Here is a 26,244-nt window from a genome sequence, read left to right as displayed (position 1 = left end):
TGGACGTAGGTCACCTTGACCGAACCACGTAAATATTATGTCTTGTGTGCTTATAGTTTTGCTAGTTATCCGCTTTATTTCCTAACAATATATATTTTAAAAAACTTAAAATTATGACACGCAAAAAAGCATGTCGTAAAATAAGTTGTAAATGTGTACTGTAATTGCGTGTCATTAAATCCCCTGTCATAAATGAAGATGACACACAGTTTGCGTGTCATAAAATGCGTGTCATAAAATGCGTGTCATAAGTTTATGGCACACAAACGTGTGTCATCTTCCTTTACGAATGGGGCTTTAATGACATGCATTTGCGTGTCATCTGACCCTTTATGAAACACATTGCGTGTCATTAAAGGGTTGTTTTCTAGTAGTGGTGGTTATTATCAAATAATATTCCTGCTGATACCATCTCGCGAGCTCCTGAGCGGATGATCGTCGACCACGAAGACGAAGCTTGTGCTGATCCCTCTGTTCCCCCGCTCACTCTAATCCTCCCATTTTAGGGGATCTACTTCCGTTTCCCCGGTAGAGACGTTACATTTACACCCGTCGGGTGACTCAGTACCATGACACATACATGAGGCATTTTGATCTTATTGATCAATCTATTGCTGACATTCACGTTGATTTATTTGCAAGAAACACCTCCATTCAACAATTGACACAAATAATACAAAATAACCATTTTGAGGTTATTCATTTATTGCGGTGTTGGACCCCCCGCGGTCAATCTCCGCCTCATCCTCCGTCTAATCAGTAGGTTGCCCTACCCTCTCCGAGCATCGAGGATGATGCTTAATCTTAAGCCTGGGAATGAGTCTTTGTATATTAGGTTCTAGTTTCCTCATGCATTTCATCAAAAACATTTAAAAAACCCAAAAATATTTTGCTTTTCTTATTTTCATTTTTTTAAGTGCATCCATTTCAAAGCATCTAAAGAAAATCACAAAATATTTTCAATCTTTTAAATTCCTTTGCATTTCGCATTGTAAATCACAAAAAAAATGCAAAAAGATTTTTTTTTCAACTTATTCTTAGTTTGCATTTCATTAAAAAAAAAAAGATCCAATCCAAGACATCCTAACCTTCTAAAAACAGTCGAGTCGGTATGTGAATCGTATGATTTGAGATTTGACTTGCTCGTTTTTCAATATAAATTTAAAAAGCAATATAATCATATATGAACACGTCCCCTGAAGCTACTCGTGCAAAACAGAAAATGAAGAAGTTCTCAACACCGAAGCATAATAATAGGTATAGGTTGGACTTTGGAACTTACGACCGGTCTTATTGTTTGTAAATGCTCAATTATAACCAAATTTGAAATTCCAAAATAACATAAAAGGAATATAAAATTTCAGTGACTTGAACCTTTAAGCACTTTAAAAACTCCTTTCTGTACCTTGCTTGGGGAAATAGTTTCTAACTATACTTACGGGTCCTTGCGTGTTTACAACAGTCCCCAGAAAAATACCATAGAAGCCTCTCGCGGTAATAGATTGTGAGATGTCCCAACAGTAGAAAAGTCAAGGACAAAAATATAAAGAGTTAGGTCAAGTAAATAACTTAAACATGTAGATATGTACTCTTCCCTCACGATTGTACTCCTCTGTTTATGTCATAGTACACCCTCCTTGTGAACACCATCTTGGTATGTCGCGTCAGGTCGACATTTAAGCATGAGTACATCTTCTGATACTTTGAAAGTGCGCCCTTGCGAATAGAACTTCAAAGGAGTTATGCAAGGACTAAATATAAAAGAGTTAGAAAAAGAAGAATGGACAATTCCACAACAACATGTAGGGTTGTTCATCAAACCGCATAAACCACACAAACCGCCTACACCGCACCGCATAATACGGTTTATGACTATCGTGGTGCAGTCAGCAGTTCGTAATTTCTTCAAACCGCACTATGTAGTGCGGTTTGTAGTTTTTAATTACTAAATTATAGTTTAAACTGCACCACACCACATGATAATATTACATACATGTGATATATATATATATATATATATATATATATATATATATATATATATATATATATATATATATATATATATATAGGGTTGAGATCGGTTGAGAACTCATAGTTTCCCGAGAACCTAAGAACTAAAGGTGGAGCGTTGGATCAAAATCAAATCATTAAGGGCATGATCGTCATCATACCAATCCCACTTAATTTTTTGTATTATTGGAAATATTAATAAAAAGCTCTCAAATTAACATTATAAAACAAAATTTTGGATTTATTTATAAAAAAAATAATTTTCGTTTTTTTTTAAACTACAGATTTTTTTAACTTTTTTGGAAAGCATAAATTTTTAAAAAATTTGAATTTTTTTTTAAAAACTGCAATTTTTTAAAAAAAAACTACACTTTTTTTGAAAAAAAAACTATATTTAAAAAAACTACAAATTTTTTAATAAAACAGTAATTTAAAAAAAAACTGTAATTTTATCAAAAAAACTGCATTTTTTTCTAAAATACTGCAATTTTTTTTTTTAAAAAAGTGTAACTTTTTCAAAAAAAACTGCATTTTTTTCTAAAAAAACTGTAATTTTTTTAATAGAGCTGCATTTTTTAAAAAAATATAATTTTTAAAAATCAGTAAATTTATATAAAAAAACTAGAATATTTAAAAAAAAACTGTAATTTTTTTAACAAAAAAAAAAATCAACATTTTAGGTGCATATATTCATATTTTTTTCAAATGAATATATGCATATTTCTTATACTATAATATTCGTAAGTAAATCATAAAAAATCTCATTTTTATTAATCAATCTATAAACATAATAGTACAAGTATTTTATTCGATACAAAATAAAATATAAAAAATAAAAAATGCTACTAAGATTCACAATGTTATCATTTCTTCATATCAAGATTTTCATATTTTCTTCAATTTATCACTTTTCACCTCTTCAATATTTTCAACAAATTCTTCAAAATCTACAAGAAAATTAAAAAAATTTGATTAATGCAAGAACACTCACAAAAATGCACATGCATAAATCATATAAGATTTACATGTGATTCATATGTGAATTACAAGTGATTTACATGTGAATCACATGTAATTCATATGTGAGTTACACGTTATTTACATGTGAATCACATGTAATTCTTATGTGATTCACATGTGATCTACATGTGAATCACATGTAATTCATATGTGAATCACTTGTGATTCATATGTAACTCATATGGGATTCACTTGTGATTTACATGTGAATCATGTAATTCATACGTGATTCACTTGTGATTTACATGTGAATCACATGTGATTTACATGTGAATCACATGTAATTCATATATGATTCACTTGTGATTTACATGTGAATCACATGTAACTTACATGTTAATCACATATGAATTACATACCATGACCATTGAAAACACAACCCTGCAACACGCATCAAACCAGCTGAAATAACTTCAACAAAAGCCATGAGATATGATCTTTGAGGGGAAAGACCAGCAGTAGCTACTGACAACATGAATCCTTCCAAATTACATGGGACAAAAAAACTCCCAGATTTTATCCCACTCCATGCTTTTTGTGCCACCTCATCCGCTTTCATTGCACCTGATGATGCTGCTATGATGCTTGTCAAACGTGGCTTTCTTTTATTCTCTGTAATAAATAACCACAAAAAAATGTTTATTTAAATTTAATATTCTTTTTCCATTTTTATCCACACAAATGAAAATGCAAAGAGCAGCAGTTTCTAGAACCTTCTGCAAGACCAGGTGTGTCTGTGTCTGGAGGGAAGATAACTGAAACATGAATGTTGTCAGCAATCACTTCTTGTTGCAGAGCTTCTGCTAAACCCCTTAGCCCAAATTTACTAGCTGAATATGATGTATACCCATAAATGCCAACCTAAAAATAAAAAGTTTATCAAGAAATTTAATATAATGATCCTTCAAAGCATTAAAAAAAAGAATAGAAATATTAGGAGTTGATAAGCTTAAAGTGTAGAGTATCTATGAGGTAGTTTGTACAAGAATTTTGAGAGCATATCCCTAAACCACACAGCAGATGTCTTCAAAGCAGCCAATGATACAACTTAGAAGATGCCTGTATATACATGCTTATGAAGATCTTTACACAAAGTAGAATGACCATTTGTATAGATAAAGCATATTCAAATTGCCAATACTGTAAGAAAATTCATAAGATTTGAGAGCTAGCTGTCATATTCTTGCACATATGCTATCAACTCATTAGCAATTGAACAAAAGATACCAAACAAATGTTCTAATTGCAACAATTTGTACAAGCAACTTCCATCACCAAGCCATTTACCCATTTAAGATCGCAATTTCAATTCATAAACCCTAGCTGTGTGGTGGCAAATATCGTACATTACTACTTAATCGGCCTGAAAGTAACAAAGCTTGAAGAACACACACACTGACAGAATGTACCTGACCGGCCTGAGATGACATGAATGCGATCGAAACTGGCTTCCGATCAGTCCGGCTCTTCATAGCCGGCAACGCCGCCTTAACCAGATTAAAAGTCCCGATCAGATTTATCTCAATCATGTCTCTAATCTCCTTCATCTCCTGATTCTCAAGCTCTTGAGCAACAAACACGCCTTGATTACAAACTAAAACATCGATTGGACCTACACTATCCACTGCTTCCTTAACAATTATATGCTCGTAATCACATCCGGGGAACAGCGGCGCCATCACCGTCGGTGGTCGATCATTGAAGCTCAAACCAATCCACATATACCTATTTAAAAACCAAAGCTTATCTCATGACAAAATTGAACTAAAAAAACGATTCCATTGCCAAATCAAACACCAATTGGACCACAATCAAACTCATCTGTGATCAACGAGATAAAGTCGCTCATCATCGAGGTCGGACAGACTCTGGATTTGAACGGATAGTGTTGCTGCTTCCGAACATCGACTCGTCCTTTGGCTCAGAGACCGGAGCGATCAGACCTCAATCAACGACATTAACAAAGCCGCTATCGTCGACGCTGACGTGATTAAACTTCTGAATCACGTCTTCAAGATCGGAAGATCAGAGGTGAAGGAGAATCGGGAGGCCCGGAGCGATCAGACCTCTGGCTGATTTATTAGGGCACAGAACTTCGAGTGGGACGAATGACGCAACTACCGCGTTGTTCAATCTATCAATCATCGAGGGATCTTCAATGAAGGCGGTGGTTGTTGACAGAGTTAGGGTGGTTGTTGGAGGGAGGAGGGAGGTGGTCGACGAAGAGGGAGGATGTTGTTGAAGAATACGATACATTGAGAGAGAGAGAGAGAGAGAGTATTAGATCTGATTGTTTAGGGACGTGATAATCTAATACCTGATTTATCCTTGTGATATTTGTTAAAAACCCATATACACCATTCAGACTTTTCTTAATTACCAGATTGCCATTAAAAATCTCAGCCCTTAAAAGTTTTGGTCTAATGGTCCACTTTTAGTTCTCGGGTTCTCGGGAATATATGAGTTCTCAAATGATTATTCCTCTATATATATATATATATATATATATATATATATATATATATATATATATATATATATATATATATATATATTAAATAAGATCACACATTTTATGTTCGACTGATATAATTAGTATTTAGTATAACTGTAAGCATTATGTCCGATTTTGTTATTAAAGTATAATAGAAGTACAATTATATTTTTTCAAATTATGTTTTATATGTAAATATTTTGGATACGAAAGATTTAGTAGAGTTATTAAAAATCAAAGAACATTATTTTACTGTGAAGCTTCATGCTATAACATACTAATGTCCTTAATTTAATGAAACAATGTTTATTAAGAATTATGTGTAAAATACCAAAACTTTGTTGTAAATAGACAAAAATGAACAAAAATTAATTTTTAAACGGAAGTTAAATAAAATAAAATAAAATAAATTTTATTGTGTTATAGTTTTGAATTGATTAGAGAAAACTTAAATTTACCAAACCACATAAACCACACTTAAACCGCAAAACCATCCACACTAAACCGCACCGCATAACGCGGTTTAGCACTTCCGGGTGCGGTTTATGGTTTCCAAAAGTATCAAACCGCATATACGATACGGTCTACGGTTTTGACTTAAAACTGCACCAAACCGTACCGCGCACACCCCTAGCAACATGTGTTGCATAAATCAATACAACTAGGAAAACTACTTGGCTGTCAAAAGATCCTCTTGGACTTGGACTTGACCTTATAATATTGGGACTGATTGTTAACTACTATGACTCGTGTAAGTGGTATGAAACATGTAAGCAATCAGGATAAATCGTAGGGAATTTTGGGAGATTTTGAAGATATCAAATCATTGCAAATAATTCTTTATTTCCATTTGTAAGCATTAAACAATTCAAATTCCATTTTTTGGTTGATTTGTTCTTATCCATGTGTAGATAAGAAACCCTAATTTCCAGTTCTTGTTCAATACATGTTGATTGTTTGAATTGAAACATATGGCTTGATATTTGATTTATGATTCTATTTTAGTGATTATATTCTTGTTTAAACTAGAATCCTTGAATTTGATTTATGTTTGATTGACTACTTATATGAATTGAATTTTTGTGTAGTTAATTAACTTTTAGGGCACCTAATCGTTGTATAAAGTTAATGATTGGTAACAAACAACATGTTTCTTATTGTAGAACGTATATCACATGTTTCACACTTCCGAGCATATGAGAAGAAAGGAACATTGGTGGGAAGCTTGTACAAAAGAAAATGCACTTTTTCAATACAATCTAGGAGCGTGTTTAGGTTGAATTAGTAAAACTAGGTTTAGTCAAAGAGCGTGTTTTGGTTAGATAATTTGGCAAGCGAGAGGTATTAAAACATTTTAATATCTTTCAGTACCAACTTAGAATTTCAATCATGAATTACATCAAGTCAAAATCAAGTTAAATAACAAAAATTGAGAACTAAAACAAGAATCATTTCAACAACTTGCTTAAAAATCTGTTTCGTTTTCTGCATGTTTTCAAAGTAGATTGTTATTTACATTATTTCAGATTTTGCATGCAAACCCCCCTTTTTGTGACTAAAGTACCTTGTGCAAAGAGGTATAGACTTTTGTTCCGTGTCTCTGAGGATCAATCCTGCTTATTTTGTACTACTTTTTAGTGCATTGAAACAGTATATTTGGAGTCTATTATACCATATTATTTGTTGGGTTTGACACCCCTAACAAGTTATATATATATATATATATATATATATATATATATATATATATATATATATATATATATATATATATAGTTAGTCGTAGTTAAATTGAAATTATAGCAAAATACAATGTGTACATACTCTAATACATACACTACCTACTCATCTATTTTTTTCCTTTGGAGATTTAGCTACTAGTAAGGGAATTTTGGTTTTTCCTCGTAGATCCAAATTTGTTTTTTCCGTAATGTCTATTTGAATGTGATGAAAAAATGAGGACTGAAGTTTAGTTTGTTATGTGGATTTGGTAGTTTATGTTTGATTGATTGATTTCTTTGTTTATTTGATCCGTTCATTATTGTTTTAAATTTGTTGAAGAATATCGTCTCTTTTTATGATGTGGGTGTCCACACACAACTTTTCGACATGTACATGTCGAGCCTACACAATAGTTTTCATCGCTTTTCCGGTACTCGGGGGCGGAATGACGAATGAGATTTTACCTGATTCCCTAAGTTTATGATTGATTTGTAAATGTTTAGACATTTTTAGTAGATTGAGAAATGGTGCGGGAATGTAATGGTTTTAACAAGTTTATATAATATTTACATTTCTATATCTAACTATCTAAGTACATATTTTGGTTTAATACATCAGAAAACATACAACACATCATATCAAAAACTTAACAACAGGGGCGGAACACCAATACAACAATTAAGGGGGCCGAAATTAAAATTTTAAACACTATCTCATAAGCATGTTTATTTTTATCCAAAGCTATAATATGTCAAAAAAAAATATGACAACTAATAAGGATATCCTTACTTTTTTTTTGAAGAGTAGGATATCCTTACTTTGTTCATCAAAGTGTAACTTATTTTTCTTTTTATTCTGAAACCGTGTTATATGAGGCTAGAATGATATCTCTATTGTAGCAGTAAAAATCAGGAGAGTAAGTATGAAGCTAACTATTCAACAAATAAGATTAAATGTAGTTGCTCTTCTAATCTTTAATTATTGATATAATACTTAAATTGATGTAGACTATTTATAATATACATGTTGAATGATGTCAATCTCCTAATATTAAAGTTGCATCTTACATAGTAATTTTTCATTATCATTGTAAAAATTTTAGAACTTTTCTACTAATTGATATATCGCCATAGTGAAAAAGCTCATTAGCAGTAAATGACATCATTGGATTACTACTTGAAATTATTTGAACTTATCATAGGATTAATAAACCTATATTCTAATAAAAATTTATAAAACATTAAGAATAAAAGTAGAATTTAAAATTTTAATTTTTCAAATCATATATACAAAGAAACGAGAAGGTAATTCATTTGATTACCCATTTATATGTTGATGCATTAAATCAACCAAACAATTTTAATTTCTGTCGTGATAACTTATTATTGATAAAATACTATGTAAACGTAAAAGAATGAGAAAGCACAATATATCTGAGTGTTTCTAATATATTTTTATAGAGAATTTAGAAATTATTGTGATAGAAAGGTTAGGGGTTGTTTGGTAGCCTCTTAATTGAGAAATTAAGAGGCAAACTCTTAATTTTTCAGATTCAGCATGTTTGATAGCATCTTAATAAAAACCTCTTAATTAATCAATAAACTCTTAAAAATTCAGACCATGTCTGAAATAAAAAAAGACATGCGTATCCCTCTTCTATTCTTTATACTCCACGACACTACTGCCCATTCTTCCTCCCACTCCGATCTTCAATGCTCCTTCTGCCTCCCTCCGCCAGCGACACCACCGCTGCCAGCCTCTCCAGCGACACTGCCGTTGCCACCCTAGCCATCGTCGCCTTCCTGTCTCTCTCCGACCTGGTGCTTCAACATCTTCCCGTCGCTTCCTATCCCAATAATACTCATACCTTATGTTATACATCCATCCTCCCCTCTACCACCGATCGGTTCCCTATTGTCATCATTCTCATCATTCTTGATTTTCGATTTTGGATTTGTAGGTTTTTATTTTCGATTTTCTTTCATTTAATAGCCCAAATGACCTGATGTAGGATTGGATTCAGATTAGGTCATTTTTGGTTTATGATTTGGTAATTGCTCATGTGATTTGTAGGTTTTGTGTATGGATTAGAGGTGGATGTTTTTTGTTTCTTATTTGGTTATTGCATTGTAATTAACTAATGATGTAGATTGATAGAAAATTGGCTGAAGCATGAACGAAGTGTTGTTGTTGTATTCTCATGGATATGTTTCAATTACCTTGAATTCTACATTTCCCATTCCTTATCTTAATAAGAAAATGGACTCCTTTCCTTACAGGTCAATTACCTTGATTTTGTGATTTTTGTGAAGTAAAGGTATGTTAGATTTTCTGATTTTGGTGAAGTAATGTATGTTTAATTCTATGATTGTTAAGATTAAATTGAAATTAGAATGCTAGAATTGGTTATAGTTTTTCAAGTACAATGTATTAATAAGAAAAATGTAAATGTTGAAAGTACAATGTTGTAATTGAAATAAATGATATAGAAGGGTAAAATGGTCATTTTTATCATGCAACACAAAAATTCAGAGATTCCAACCAAACAGCATGTAAAAATTCATACCCTTTTAGAAATTCAGACCTCTTAAAAATTCAGATCTTAAAAATTCAGATCCTGCCAAACAGCCCCTTAATCGAGTAGTTGATTGGAAATGAATTTATATAAATAACTTATATACATTATGCATATTAGGATAAAAAGAAGGGGGGCCTTGACCTCCCCAGCCCCTACTATGTTCCGCCACCGCTTAACGGTTTTGAAAACCCATAGCCTAAATATCCCTATGTGCTTGGGCCACCCACAATCCCCAACAAATAAGAGTTATACGTTCAAGAAAGGCAATATATGTAGCCTCCAATTAATGTCCCCTTTATTTTTGATAGACAATCATAAACTAAATATTATGAAAACATACACACAAAACCCCTTACAATCTCCTAATGTATTCCACTATTAAGGTACCCATTAGCCTCATTCCACCATCTAATCGACTCCTCCTCATATGTGGGTCTCACTAAGTTCGACTGCAAGCCCTATCAATGATCATGTATGCTTGTAGTCAATTAACATGTTATCTAATTAATTAAATATATAAAATCCACATTTAAGTACATATAATCTTATCTTTAGGAATGTGACTATATATATACAAATTACAGAGGAAGGTCCTGTGATGGATTTCCATTAATTAACCCTAAGGTAAGATGCCCTTTTTGACGATTGCAACAACACCCAAGGATGTCTCACGACTCACATATCCATATTTATCATTAATGTAAAATGAAGAATATCATACCAATATCAAATTGTAGTTATTAAATAATACTTGATGTTTAAATCATTTCATCATACCTTGAACGCGTATGACAATCCATTGACGGTGCCTTAAAATTCACAATTGCAATATGTCATCCATCAATTGCAATATGTTAAGTTTTTAACTTATGTTATTATTATTTTCTCAAAAACTGACGATTTCAAGATATTACAAGTCAAAAAAGAATTCCAGGATCCATCTAAAACAAAATATATATTGGGAATTTACGATCCCGACTAGGATCTTAAGATCCTAATCCGATCCCATCTCACATCTTTAATATTCATTATATAACTTTGTCTCAAAATTTCATCCATTCAACTTGAAATTTTGAACATCATATGCCAATTGTATGACACTCATTTAATTCCAATAGTGATCTTATGTCTTTATTCGTAGCCACAATGATCTTGCTTTTCTTTTCCTGCTTAGATACTTTTTTTTAACCGTCTACACCAACAATATTTATAGTTCAAACACAAAAACTTAAAAGAGCTCCACAATCTATCTTAATCAATACGAAGTTATAGTATTTATGGAGTATATTTTTTTGGCCTTTATTGATATCACGGTCTTTCAAAATATATCTTCTAACATAAACGTGGGGTATAAATTTAAGATTTTTTTAACGGTCTACAGCTACACAGTTCTACATACCCACGGATAATTTTTATTTTTCTATTTTTTTTCCTACTCTTTAACATAAACCGTGTGTCAATTATCTTTTATATGACTTTTCTTTAGATTCTAGTCATTGATGAAATGAAACATATTACAAATTCATATTTACAATTAATTGAATATTTTATTGATGTTTGTTATCTTTTTCATGGTGTTAACGATTTAATATTTTTATTTATTAATTGGCAATTGCATTGTATTGTTGTTTTATTAGTTTTGTAATTTTGTGTGTTATATAACGTGTTTGTATTCTTATGTGTAGGACCAAAAATTTGTAAAAAATAATCACTGCTCTTGCAAAGCTACTTTAAGATATACAATTTCAATGATAATAATGGATCGAGTTCATGAAGAATCGACCAGTCGACAGTCGACATCGGTTTTGACCTTGTGGAAATATCGCTTAGTTGGTGAATGTATAGGAATAGTGAGACTTGATGCGTCAATATCTTTGAATTTAACTTTAGTAGTGAGAGTTTTTTTTATAATTGTAGGGCCCTCTTTTTTGGTTTGGATCGACCCTGAACCCACCCTTGAACGCGTGGCTCACGATTTTTACGAATATATCATACAAACTTCCTCATAAACTGATAAACACGTAGTGAATATACCTGCAACAACCCAACAATGGTGAAAGAAGAAGAGGTGATTCTACTGAACTTATGGGCAAGCATGTATGGGATGAAGGTCATGATCGCGCTTGCTGAGAAGGGTGTTTCATATGAGTACAGAGAAGAAGATTTAAGGAACAAGAGTCAGCTTCTCTTGAAGATGAACCCGGTTCACAAGAAATTCCCGGTTCTCATCCACAACGGAAAACCGATCTGCGAGTCAAACATCATTGTTGAATATATCGATGAAGTCTGGAAAGATAAAGCTCCATTGTTTCCTTCTGATACTTACGACAAAGCTCATGCGAGGTTTTGGGCTGACTTTATTGATAAGAAGGTAACTTTTGACCTTTCTTGATTTTTTTTATCTACTGCTATTATATTTATCAGGGTTTATAGTTTGACGTTTTGATTCCCTCCTTCAAGACGATTGTAAACAATTTACTTTTGGTTGTCCTAAATCTTTTGAACGTGTGTTTTGACTAATTTTCAACCCAGATCTACATATTTCATTATAAAACAATTCAGAAATCATGTGGTGATTTCCAGTGATTGTAAGGTGTTAAAGGCAGTTCAAGAACTTGTAATTGAAAAAAAATCACAAGATGGCATTAATTACTCATGAAGAATGTTTTGGGTGTTTTCTTGTTTTGATTTCATTTCTTAACATAAACAACTCAAACCCCATTTGGTTTAATTTGGGTATAACTTTGCATGCGTGATTCTTTCTTTCTTGAATCCATGACTACATATTCAAGAAATGCACTTCCTATCAAACAAGTCAATGTTGTTAAAATCTTGTATTCAAGGGAAATGGTCTTAGATTATCGAATCTTTTGTCTAACATTGTATAAGGAAATGTAGATATACCAAATTGGGTGGAAGTTGTACACAAGAAAAGGGGAAGAACATGAGGTAGCAAGGAAAGAGTTCATGGATTCTCTTAAACTGATTGAAGGAGAGCTTGGAGACAAGCCTTACTTCGGAGGTGACAGTTTCGGGTATCTTGATCTGTCTTTGATACCATTTCATTCATGGTTTCATTCCTATGAAACATATGGGAAATTGAACATACAACAAGACTTCCCAAAATTGATTGCTTGGGGTAAAAGGTGCTTTCAGAACAAGAAGAGTGTGTCTAACACTCTTCCTGATTCGCTAAAGGTCCTTGCTTTTGTTGAATACTTTAGGAAAATATTTAAACTCGGTGAATAGAATTTTGAGGTATCAAAGCCATGATGGTTTTGTTCAACACGTGTATCGGATTTGTGTTGTTGATAATTTTGCTTTCTTGATAGAAAACACTTGGATGTGTTTGTCTCGTATGAATAATGAAAGTTGTGTTTTCAGATGCATTTCTTGGTATGCTTACATTTTGCAATGTGTATCTATATATATATGGGAATGGTTACATATTTGTGAGATTTGAATCCACTAAACAGAAGCTGGTGTTGGGGTTTTCTGCGGGAGTCAGCATGATCGCGACAGAAGAGGAGGAAGGTTATAAGGAGGGAGGGAAAGATGATGGCTAGGGCGAGCTATATAGGGTTCTATACCATAAAGGTTTGTATAACTGCTTAACTTTGTCATTATTCCAGGTGTGGAATTATGGCTTTAAATATGACAAATTCACAATACTTCAAGGACCATATGTGTAAAAGTGGAGTTGGTGGCCTAAATTCAATCTGTTCTGAACGTGTCTTGTGGTTGGCAGCCTCTTTGACAAAAGTAGGGTAGTACGTAAGACTCAAATTTACCCACACTTTCTCTTTCTTCTTTGTCAAAAATTACAGGTCCATTATTACATAATAACTCCATTATTACATAATAAATGGATATGGTGACTTTGTCACAAGAAACAGAAAGTGCTTTAATATACGGGTGCTAAATTGGCATCCCTTACACACCACATAAAGTGAATGGATAACCGGGGAAATAGTTGAGTTCCCAAATTCGCAGAGGGGGAATGACGCAAGCAATGACGTAAAAAGCCATTAGTGAAGACACTTGTCCTTTCAATGTGGAAATGATTATATTAATATTGTGTCGATAGAATTATTTGTATTTGTGGTTGTATAATTATTGTTTGTATGTGTCATAAAGTTAGTGTCGGTTAGAAATAAAATAAAGTGTGTAACCCTCAATAGTCTAGGGGGCTATAATGTAAATATATATGTCGTATTGCAATCAAACGATTGCAACTCAATTATGTAATCGGCTCTCTTGAGCCTATAAATAGGGCCTTTGCCCATATGAAATAAACAAGTTAAGTTTGAGTGTTTAAGACTTGAGTTGATCTCAAAGTTCTTCCTCTGTTGAAATAGTCGTTCTATTTCTGAATAGCAGAGCCCTATCCAAACATAGTCATATAATCATTTCATACAATCCATCATCAATCCATCCCGACACATCATACAAGTATAATCGTATCCTAATCTTTATATTTAATTCCGTCATGTCGTTAATTTTGGTATCAGAGCTAAGTTTCGTTCTTATCATTTTTATTATAAATATAAGTATTCATCCGTTCGTTCATAAGAAAAAATATTCATCATACATCATTATAAATGTTATTACATTAATACATATCATTTATCATACTCATCTTTATTTGTCATGCATCATCATTATTATGAATATGAATGTTCATCGCTATGATCAAAATCATCATAAAAATTAATAGTCATGATAAACTCTACTATCACTATCATTTTTAAAACTATAAAATTTTATCGTAATTTTGATCCAAAACACAACTAAATTATTGTTCTTATAGAATTATAATCATGAGTTTTCAAGTCTAGATACAAATAAACAAGAATTAAAATTTTTTCGTAAAACACTGAAACAATCTAAAAAATTTCTTTTAAACCTAAAAATAGACTCTAATATATCGATAATTAATTGCATTTCTAATATTGAAGCAATACATATTATAGATAATAGTATAAATTGGAAACAAGAACAAATAAAAAACCTTGAAGATAAAATAACAAGATTAATTTGTTAAATATGTTTCAAAAAATAGAAAAATCACTAATAATAACTACTCCACTAGTAAAAAGAAACTAAAGATTTCATTTACAAAATACACACAATTTATTAAAATGGAAACTTTACAAGAAAAAGTAGAAACATTAACTAAATTATTTGCAGCATCGGAAATTCCATCCGAAATTCAAGAAAATAATACAGAAATAGAAAATAATTCAGATAATAATGACGTAGAAGTAATATATGATTTTTCATCCGATGATGAAAACCCATATTCAAATCCATATAAAAATTCACAAAATAATTTTGGATTAAAACGAAAACAATCATATGTTGAAGATGATTATCAAAGTCAATATATTTATGAACCACCTTCATTAGAAGAAAATTTTTTATATAGACAAGGAATGGTTAAAAATAAACAAAATAAATGGGAAAAAATACCTCCTCAATACATACCTAAATTATTTACATTTCCAACAAATTCAGATATTCTTTTTATTGATTGTGATCAAAATCCTGAAGCGAAAATTCAAGAATGGAGTAATAAAATGGGAGTACAAATTCAATTAACTGAAGAATTAAGAAATTTACACCCAACACATTTTCTTAATTATATCATTCATAAAACACAAGCTAACACATATCGTTTTCTCTCATCTCTCGATGAAACCGAAACAATGATGATAGCTACTATTGATGCTATGGAAACATTTAAAAATGTATTAAGTCGTCTTATTCAGGAATTCATAGGAAAACAAATTGAAGATAAAGTATCACAAGAAGCTTTTCAATTAGAATCATTATGACATTTAACTAATCTACGAATTTGTAATATGTGTTATCTAGATCCGTTTATATGCGAATATTCTGAACATTATTATAATTTAGATTCCACTAGAAAAAAGGTAGCATTAGATATGTTTTATAAAAAAATACCATCATTAGTAAGCCAAAGTGTAATAAAAGATTTTCAAGAAGTTTTACAACAAAATAAAATTGCAGACACTCTAGGAGCACGAATAAGCATATTAAAAGCACGGATGCAAAAGAAATGCTTAGAACAAAAAACAACACAAGACGCAAAAATTGATTTATGTTGTGACATCCTTTCTAATAAAGTTAATCAATATGGTTGTAAAGATAATAAAAGACAACAATATAAAAAGAAAATTTGGAAAAAACAAACCTATAAACCTAAATATAAAGAATATTATAAACAAGGAAAAAGAAAATATTTTCGAAATAGAAAACAATATAAACAAAAATATCAATCTAAAACAAATTATTGCCCATCGAATAAAAAAGATTGTAAATGTTGGCTATGTCAAGAGGACGGACACAAAGCTTATGAATGCCCAAAAAAGACTAAAAAAGAAAAAGAAACAAACCTATTAAAATTTGCATATGATCTTGGATATGAACCGATAGAAGATTCAGATATAGATTCAGACATATATATATTTATGCATATACAACTGATTCTGATTCAGATGCAGATACATGATCCTATGGAAAAAGTATTATTGGGATTAGAACTTGAGGGAAACCTCATATCTAACCCATCCAAAATATACATTGCTAAAGCATACATTGGTACGAAAATACCATCTGAAGTAAACAATGATAAAGTATACAGTGATATGAAAATATCACCAAAAGCATACAGTGATATGAATATATCACCAAAAGCATACATTGATATGAAAATTTTCATATCATCATTTAAAATAATAAAAGCAAACAAATATGAGCAATCATACAGGTACCCAAAATGCGTAAATATTCAGACAGTAGACATATTGACATGGAAGCAATCATGAAGCAAATACAACACCAACTCAAACAGAAGCAGGAGCAAAAAGCATCATTAATTAGACAGCTTGAAGCAGTCAATCGTGAAGAAGAGCAACTACAGCAGACACTACAAATTCTATCATCTTATTCAGTATCTAAAGAAGAGGCAGCTAGCAGCTCAACAACAAAGCAACCAAAAGAAGACATTCAAGAAATATCATCCGATGATAGTCAGTCACAAACAATACATAAAACAGAAAACAACCTATGACACCAAACCAAGAAGAATATCCACCACTTCAAGCCGATCATAAAAACATAAAGAAATGGTATGTGGTTTTCAATGGAGAAAACAAAGGAATATATGACGATTGGAGAATTGTCAACTCATATATTCTTGGAAAAAATGTCATTCACAAAAGTTACAAAACAAAAAATGAAGCAGAAGCCGCATACAACGAAGCATACAAAGCAGTCATAAAAGATAATGTCGAATGTTCAAAAACAGTTCTCCTTACACCACAAAAACCCATATCCAGCTTTACCCCACAAAAACCTGTATCCATCCCAAAGTCTCTTAACCAATTAAACGCAAAAATTGCCCTTGAATCCATTCCATCAACAAAAGAAAAGAAGCCATGAAAAAACCAACTACTCAAAAATTTGCTAAACTATGGGATAGTCTCATTCAATACACTGAAGTCCATTCTCTGATGGGATTTTATCCAGTAGCCAGGCGTCCAGGCCCCAAAACAGTTTTTCTAGCTGATTTATCAGATCCTATGACTTTATGGGATTATTTTATCCATGGATTTATTGACACAATTTATTTAGAAGGCACCAATCTCCACTGCATCAGTGAATTTCCATCCGCTGTACAAACCATAATCAGAAACTACAAAACACGATTTGCGAAACAAGAACGAGGATTATTTATCAAGATGCACTCAAGCTATCCAATTTTTGATGAAAATTCTCAATTACTTATTCCAAGCATCACTTTCGCAAATATGGGAATAAGCAACGGCTCGAAACCAACAAAAGATGATCTACCTCATGAAACACCAACACAAGATCATCTAATTTTTGCACTAGCCGGTGTCTATCTAGCATCATCTCACATAGGCAACGGAAAAAATCAAAAATCAAGAGTCAAAGTGAATTATGCCAGTAAAACTTTCGTTATCTATTCTCTAACAGACAGTGAAATCACTCCAGAAGCATTAAAAGCAATTGAAACTTTCGAACAACCGTTCGAAAAACTTTCTCATCATCTAGCTGAATTACCCGATGATCTCAAGAAACAACTTTGTAAACACATCATGCATGCACCACGACATAATTGTAGTCACTGTAAAGAAAATATCGAAGAAACACCTTTCATGGAAGACTAACGTCAATCATGACCAAAGCACACATCATTCAGAAATATCTGTCCTTTCGGTGGCGAGAGGAATGACGCAAGCAATGACGTAAAAAGCCATTAGTGAAGACACTTGTCCTTTCAATGTGGAAATGATTATATTAATATTGTGTCGATAGAATTATTTGTATTTGTGGTTGTATAATTATTGTTTGTATGTGTCATAAAGTTAGTGTCGGTTAGAAATGAAATAAAGTGTGTAACCCTCAATAGTCTAGGGGGCTATAATGTAAATATATATGTCGTATTGCAATCAAACGATTGCAACTCAATTATGTAATCGGCTCTCTTGAGCCTATAAATAGGGCCTTTGCCCATATGAAATAAACAAGTTAAGTTTGAGTGTTTAAGACTTGAGTTGATCTCAAAGTTCTTCCTCTGTTGAAATAGTCGTTCTATTTCTGAATAGCAGAGCCCTATCCAAACATAGTCATATAATCATTTCATACAATCCATCATCAATCTATCCCGACTCATCATACAGGTATAATCGTATCCTAATCTTTTTATTTAATTCCGTCATGTCGTTAATTTTGTAATCCTATCCTAATCTTTTTATTTAATTCCGTCATGTCGTTAATTTTTTTTTTTTTTTGGGGGGGGGGGGGTAGGGTATACTTGTTCAAATGTGATACAATCGGCATAACAACACAGTTGTTTACCCATACTAGTTATTTTTTTATTAGGAATATAAAGCAGATAAGTTTTCACAGTTTTACAATTTTGCATACAAAATGTCTCCTACTCGTAACAATTATAACATTTTTGTCAAGTTTTATGAATTTACGTAGCATACATGCCATTAACGTCGTGGAAAAGAAACGGGTGATAGTAGTCGAGTAAAGAGTCAATATACATTATTGATTATTTGTTGAGAACGTGTGGTTGTAATATCGGTTATAGCAATGATAAAATAATAATATTATTATTTTGTTTGGTTTAATAGTTTCACCTAGCACAATATCATTGATAATAGATAAGATATAGAAGTTTTTGTGTGTCTATAATTTTACCAATATTTAGTATTTTAAATATGATTATAAGAACTACGCGGTCCAAATTTGTATTTAAAAGATATAGATTGAGCGAGTTTCAAGATTGGGACTCATTTGATCCGTTTTCATTGTAGTTAAAGTTTGATCATCTTTAGTTGGCGATAATATATATAGGCTGTAGTCAAGTCGAGAGTTGTAATATATGGTTATCTCCATGAAATTTTGTTTCTTGTGTGATGGAAGTTGCAAAGATTAAATTAAACAAAAGTATGGTGTATAGTTTTTATTTGGATATATATAACAAGTAAAGTAAAGGAAGCACAGCATTCATATCCCACATCGACTGAATGAAGGAAGCAGGGAAGAGTGAGGTGAGTATAAAGGAGGAAGCCCAGGGATAGAATAATCATACCTTTCTCGGCCTTTTGGCTAAGATCAAGTGTAGTATCTGTTCTTATCAGTTTAATATCTGATATGTGGGCCATCGGCCCACTCGATATTAATCTTATTTTTTATGGGAGAAGGCCCGTTACAGTAGCTTGCTGCTGGGGTTCTTCACGTGTCGCCTTGGTCTTACACTACTGCCAAGGCCTGGCTCACCCCTCCAATCCATAAGTTTTAAATGTTTTGTTTTTGTTAACTGTTAGCTGTGATTCTGATAATTCCCATGGATTTGTAACAACTGCTGTTTTATCCAAGCTATTATGTCAACATGTGGATTTGGAGTCCTTCAATTATCCACATGATTACAATCTTGTTTGATGCAACCATGTTTCTTTGGTGTTACAAGTATGAGAGATCGATGCAATGCTAAAAAAAATCACAAATCTAAATATAAAATTAGGTTAACTATTTAAATATATATTTTATAATCACGCTGTTACACATTAAGGTCTGGACCCAAAGAGATCATACCGACATTCATTCTTCACCAAGTGGAGTGGTTGGACTTGGACTCAAAAAGAGATTAGATTATGATCAATGATACGGATGATTGCAATTGTTGAGATGACGACCTACACCTCGATTGGATCCTTATAATGATGCCACCATGTTTCTTGTGGTTAGAAATGGAAACACTTATAGGATGGGTACTTGGGTAGGGTTGAAAAGGAATTTAATTAGGTTATAACTTTCGGTCCAAATGTGTCATGTCTTAGCACCTTTTTACTCAATTCTTCTTTTTATAAGTACTTAATTTATCTGCACATGATCTAAAAAATTATAGCATTAAAAGAATAATTTAATTTTGTTGAATCCCTATTTTAATTTTAATAAATGAATAGTTTTAATCTCATTTTGCCAAGTGTCACTCTAATGCAACTCTTCATTAATATTATGCCATGTGTCATTTAGATATATATTAAGTAACTCATTTCAAAATTCAAATTTACATTTTCAAATTATATGTTAAATTTGAAGATATATTAACTTTAAAATTTTGATATATCTCTTAATTAATAATTTATTTAAAATGACTTATTTAAAATAATTGATTAATAATTATAAATTTTTATTATAAAAGTTTAATTAATTTTATAACCGTGGTTCCCACGGGTTATAAACTAGTAAAACAATATAAGATCTTGTCGACATTCGATAACACTTTCAACAATATTCAATATATCTGATTCTTTCCTCTTATTCTTATATGAATAATTAGTTTTAGCCGTTTGATCTCTTATTGTTAATATACAATATGAATCATATGATTCTTTGAAGGTCCATGATGTTAGAGTTTGGCAAAAATATACTAAAGTTCCACACCAGTATACTCATGCAGACATTGCATTGCAACCACATCCTCAAGCTAAATGAAATAAGACGAAGAGGCAAGAGACCAAGAATACTCATGCAAATATTGCATTGCAACCCGTCGAATATCTAAATAGGAATCACTTTGTCGTCTAATATATGAGATGGACTAAAAACACTCCTCAAGACATATCATCTCCTTTTTGCATGGGAAACTTTGGATACGGTGGGGGTTTCTTGGGACGTTATACAACATAATCTCAATTTCGATTTATCTTATTCCCTAACTCAGAAAAAAAAAACCAGGCCAAGCGAGAAATTGAAACATACCACCAAAAATGATGTAAACAAACTTGTTAAAGTAGAGATAGTGCAAAAAGTAATCTTAGAGATGTTCATTGATTTAACTTATCAAACAAAGTATGCCCCAATGACTGGTATTTACTCAGAAAATATTTCAGAAGGTTGAATATGAGTTCATACAAAAATGATTTTTCTATGCATACAAAGGATACCATCAAATACATATAAATAATAAGAGGAAGAGAAGTTTGACTTTATACCAACCATGGCACCTCTTATTACCAAAAGATGCCATGTGGTTTAATATATACGAAAGACACACATCAACATTTGGTTGAAAAATTATTAATGGATCAATTTAAATGTAACATTAAAATATGTGTAGCCATGATATAGGCATCAAAAGTTGGGTCAACCCACAAGTACTTAACGATATCGAAGAAACTTTCATCAACATAAGGAATGCTAATCTGAAGCTGCATCTAGCTAAATACCTTCAGAGTAGAAGATGATCATTTATTAAATATTATGCGACCAAAAAAGGTATCGAACATAATCCGAAAAAAAATGGAAGACTTACATGGAACACTTGTACCAAAAAACCTTAAATACATGCAAGGTTAAATTGGAAAATCAACTACCTTTGGTGGCTTCATCGGCAAATCAACAAAAAAACTTCTCCATTTTTTCGAGACACTGGAATAAATTGTTAAGAAAATTTACTTTAAATGGACTCCTAATCGCAAGGTGGCTCTTGGCTTGCCTATCGCCAGTCGAAAGTTCAATCCATGCGTAAGACCTTGCTAGCTTGCTGCCGCTCTTCCTGCTACCATGGCCAAAGAGGTGCCTTAAAATTCACAATTGCAGTATGTTATCTGCTTCTATCAAAAGCCTTCATCATCTGCTTGTAAGCTGCTTCCATACGTGACTATGCAATGGGTACCCGTGACATAAGAAAGTAGTAAATGATTATGCGTTAACATTCTCAAAATCATGTTAATGAATTTTGTATTATGCATATTCCATGCATATATGTCATCTAAAAGTATCATTATATCCTATTTCACATCATCATGTACATATTTCCATATAAAACTCGTACTTCAACAAATACAGAAGGAGAAACATACCACATGATCGTTTGATAAGTTACACAAAGATTTGGACTTACAAAGATGCTCGAGGTCTCTAATTGTCATGTCGTCGTTAACTTTTTTTTTTCTTTCTGAATAATATTTTCCTGAACTTGGAGATGTTAGCCTAATAAGATTATGGGCTTTATTTTGTGTTGGGTCCTATGTTGACCCATTAGCTAGAAAACCCTAATTAGCTAGTCTATATATTCAATATTTTCCTTTCATTGTATCTCGTACTTCTCATTTGATAATAATATAAAACCCTAGCCGTTTTATGTCTTGATAGTTTACATGGTATCAGAGCTCAGTTTGAAAATTTTCACAATTTTGGGTATGGTTTTCTTGCTCGTTTCTGTATTCCGTTTGATTTGATTCGTTCGTTTCATCGATTTCGAGGGTTTCGTTTCGTCTGTTGGTTTTGTTGATTTAGAGATCTTGATTGTTGCTGTTGCTACTCGTATTTACTGTTGTTTTGGTTATTCTTGTTTGACAGATATTGGAAATATGGCCCCGACGGATGATTCTCTTCAGTCCATTAGTATCCAACTCGATGGCAAGAACTATGCCTATTGGAGTTATGTTATGAAAAAATTCTTGCGAGACAAGACTATGTGGGGGATTGTTAAAGGTGACTAGAAGAAACCAACAGACGAGAAGGATGATAATTATGCAACCTTACTGGATTCCTGGGAGACTGATAACTCCAAGATAATTACTTGGATTAATAATTCAAGTATCCACTCTATTGATACTCAATTGGCGAAGTTTGACACAACAAAGGAGGTTTGGGATCACTTGGTTAGGCTGTATACTCAGTCTAACTTTGCAAAGCAGTATCAGTTAGAGTTTGATATTCGAGCCCTCCAACAGAACAATCTAAGTGTTCAGGAAATTTATGCAGCTATGTCGGATTTGTGGGATTAGTTGGCTCTTACAAAACTTGATGTGTTGAAGGCTTTTAAGCCTTATATTGATAGAAGGGAAAAGCAACGTTTGGTTCAGTTCTTGATGGCAGTACGTTCATATTTTGAAGGCTTGCATGGATTAATCTTGCATCACACACCTCTTCCTGCTGTTGATTCAATTGTTCACGAGTTGATTGTTGAAGAAAATCATATCAAGTCCCTTGTTGACAAAGGTCCCAAGACAAACACTCCTTCCGTCTTTGTTGTTCCACAACGACCTTAGTCTTCAAATCAGAATCGTCCAAAAGTTGCATTTGATGAGTGTGCTTTTTGTAAAAAAGAAGAACCACTGGAAGGCAAATTGTCCTTTGCTGACAAGCAAGAAAAATCAACAACAACAACAAACGAGATCCCCTGCACAATCTTAACCTTCACAACTAAACATGTCTTCTGGACAGTCGCGTTCCTCGTTTCCATCTTTTAGGCCACCACAATACGCTGTTGTTGCACCTTCAGTTGAGAATGAAACAAATTTTACACCACCATCAGCCTTGGATCCACAGATTGTTGAGCAGTTCAGACAGTTCCTTGCTGCCAATCCGATTGCCATGTCAGCTTCCACGTCTCATTCAGGTCTGTCTTCATCCAACATGTCAGGTATTCCTTCATCCTTGTGGATATTGGATTCTGGTGCATCTCATCACATGTCACCACATTTGTCATCTTTTACTTTATTATCTTCTCATACACCTGTCTCTGTTATGTCTGCTAGTGCTACACCCATGTCAGTAGAAGGTGTTGGTTCTATTGTCACTCCTTATATATCTTTAACATATATGTATTACATTCCCGAACTTGCTTTGAATCTTGCATCGGTCAATCAGTTGTGTAAATCTGGTTGTTGAGTCTTCTTTTCTGATTCATTATGCTGTGTACAGGACATTCGGTCTCGTAGGGTGATTGGGATAGGCCATAGACTTGGGGGGCTCTATGTTTTAAAGCAGCTACATGTTGATGATGTTGCTGCATCTAGTGTTGATTTGTCGTCTTTTCGTTCCTTTCGTCGTCTGTTTTTTATCTTTGACATTCTTGTTTGGGACATGTGTCAGCGTCTCGTTTATAGTTTTTGGTTTCCACTGGTGTGTTAGGTTCTTTGAAAACTGATGATATTTCTGATTGTTGTGGTTGTAAACTGAGAATATTTTCTGCTTTACCATTTAATAAAAGTATCACTCATTCTGTTGCTCCCTTTGATATCATGCATTCTAATGTGTGGGGTCCACCTCCGATCACCTCTAAATTGGTAGCTAACTATTATGTTTCATTCATTGATGATTACACTCGTTATACGTGGGTTTATTTTATGAAGCGCATGTCTGATTTTTTCACCATATATAGTGAATTTAGAGTTCTTGTCAAGACTCAACACTCTGTTGTCATAAAATGTTTTCGGTGTGATTTGGGAGGAGAATTTACCTCCAATGATTTTAAACAATTATTGGCATCTGATGGCATTGTGTGTCAGTCATCTTGTATAAATACTCCTCTGCAGAATGGTGTTGCAGAAAGAAAACATCGACATCTCGTAGAAACTGAAAGATCCTTACTACATTCTGCTTACGTTCCTAATATGTTTTGGGGAGAAGCTATTCATACTGCCGCTTACATTATTAATCACATTCCTAGTACGTACACTTCGGGGAAGTCTTTTTATGAAATGTTGTTTGGACAACTTCTAGATTATTCTTCATTACGAGTATTTGGGTGTACCTGTTTTGTCTTGAAGCCTCATGTAAAGAGAGATACGTTGTCTTTAAAATCAGATCTTTGTGTTTTTCTGGGATATGGTATTGGTCAGAAATGTTATCAGTGCTACGATCCATCAAATCAGAAACTATATGTCTCTCGTAATGTCACTTTTTTGGATCATATTCCGTTCTACAACATTCATGTTTAGTCACATGATGCAACCTGAGAGGAACTTCGTGCTATTGATCCGTTTAGCATTGACATTGATGATCCACCACCTGTCACTGATCCACCACCTGCTACTGATCTACCACCTGCTGCTGATCCACTACCTATCACAGATCCTCTACCTGCAGATCATCAAGACCCCCCTCCATCGAGGCCTTATCGTAATAAGAAGTCCACAAAGCTTCCTGACTTTGTCTATTCCTCTTATTCACCAGTGTTTTCCTCCTTATTGATAATGTACATCGTCTCTCTGACCCAACATCCTACAAAGAGGCTGTTTCTGATCCCTTTTGGCAGACCACTATGATTGAGGAACTTGCAACTCTTTATCAGACTCATACATAGGATCTGGTTCCGCTTTCGCCCGAAAAGCACACGATTTGTTGTCGTTGGGTATATAAAATCAAAAAAAATTCCGATGGACCCTTTGAGCATTATAAAGCTAGACTTGTTTCGAAGGGGTACGCGCAAAATTATGGTATGGATTATGATGAGTCGTTTGCTCCTGTTGCAAAAATGATGACTGTTTGCACCTTGATTGCAGTTTCTTCCATTCGTCAATGGTCGATTTATCAGATGGATGTCAAGAATGCGTTCTTGAATGGTGATCTCCATGAGGAAGTATACATGTCTGCTCACCCTGGTATTGCTCACCAACTAGGTGAAGTTTGTCGACTTCGGAAGGCACTATATGGCCTCAAACATGCCCCTCATGCTTGGGTTGAGAAATTTTCAATGGTGATTACTTCGCTTGGTTTTCAACCAAGTAACCAAGACTCGGCTCCATTTGTTCGATGTACGAATACAATTCGAATTATTCTTTACTTATATGTCGATGACATGATTATTACCGGTGATGATCATGATGGTATAGAGTCTTTAAAGCGTGATTTGGCTCACCATTTTACTATGAAAGACTTGGGCTTGCTACGTTATTTCTTGGGTATTGAAGTTGCTCATCTCCAAAGGGTTATCTTTTATCTCAAACAAAGTATATTTCAGATTTTTTTGAACGCGCACGACTCACAGATAATCGGACAGTTGACATGCCTATAGAGAGTAACGCAAAGTACTCTCCAACTGATGGTGTTCCGTTAT

At 33.1% G+C, this 26,244-nt stretch overlaps 2 protein-coding genes and 1 non-coding gene across 3 annotated transcripts; 2 read left to right on the top strand and 1 right to left on the bottom strand.

Moving 5' to 3' along the window:
- Positions 1-3,373: 3,373 nt before the first annotated feature.
- Positions 3,374-9,041, bottom strand: LOC145113297 (3-dehydrosphinganine reductase TSC10A-like). The gene is made up of 4 exons (XM_079049407.1): positions 8,932-9,041; positions 4,443-4,758; positions 3,747-3,894; positions 3,374-3,645 (listed from the first exon to the last, which is right to left on the bottom strand). The coding sequence occupies exons 1-4, from the start codon at positions 9,039-9,041 to the stop codon at positions 3,374-3,376; spliced, it is 846 nt and encodes a 281-aa protein (XP_078905533.1).
- Positions 9,042-11,823: 2,782 nt separating this feature from the next.
- LOC145115836 (putative glutathione S-transferase) lies at positions 11,824-13,216 on the top strand. The gene is made up of 2 exons (XM_079052191.1): positions 11,824-12,198; positions 12,726-13,216. The coding sequence occupies exons 1-2, from the start codon at positions 11,878-11,880 to the stop codon at positions 13,074-13,076; spliced, it is 672 nt and encodes a 223-aa protein (XP_078908317.1). The 5' UTR covers positions 11,824-11,877; the 3' UTR covers positions 13,077-13,216.
- A 6,262-nt stretch (positions 13,217-19,478) lies between these two features.
- LOC145118211 (U2 spliceosomal RNA) lies at positions 19,479-19,675 on the top strand. Its single transcript, XR_013713176.1, has one exon. It is a non-coding gene; the product is annotated as a U2 spliceosomal RNA (small nuclear RNA).
- Positions 19,676-26,244: the final 6,569 nt, after the last annotated feature.

Source organism: Lactuca virosa, chromosome 5 (genome assembly GCF_052849685.1).
Source record: "Lactuca virosa cultivar CGN04683 chromosome 5, Lactuca_virosa_CGN04683_v6, whole genome shotgun sequence".
In the NCBI taxonomy this organism is placed as follows: domain Eukaryota; kingdom Viridiplantae; phylum Streptophyta; class Magnoliopsida; order Asterales; family Asteraceae; genus Lactuca; species Lactuca virosa.
Note: the sequence above shows the minus strand (reverse complement) of the source record. Positions and strands in the feature narration are given on the sequence as shown.

What these genes read in the sequence shown, in the direction of transcription:
- LOC145115836 (XM_079052191.1), top strand. Translation starts at nt 11,878, where the DNA reads ATGGTGAAAGAAGAAGAGGTGATTCTACTGAACTTATGGGCAAGCATG. An exon ending in CTGACTTTATTGATAAGAAG is followed by an intron (nt 12,199 to 12,725) that starts GTAACTTTTGAC and finishes AAGGAAATGTAG; the next exon opens with ATATACCAAATTGGGTGGAA.
- LOC145113297 (XM_079049407.1), bottom strand. Translation starts at nt 9,041, where the DNA reads ATGGCTAGGGTGGCAACGGCAGTGTCGCTGGAGAGGCTGGCAGCGGTG. An exon ending in AGTGGGAGGAAGAATGGGCA is followed by an intron (nt 4,759 to 8,931) that starts GTAGTGTCGTGG and finishes GTTTTTAAATAG; the next exon opens with GTATATGTGGATTGGTTTGA. An exon ending in CACACCTGGTCTTGCAGAAG is followed by an intron (nt 3,646 to 3,746) that starts GTTCTAGAAACT and finishes TATTTATTACAG; the next exon opens with AGAATAAAAGAAAGCCACGT.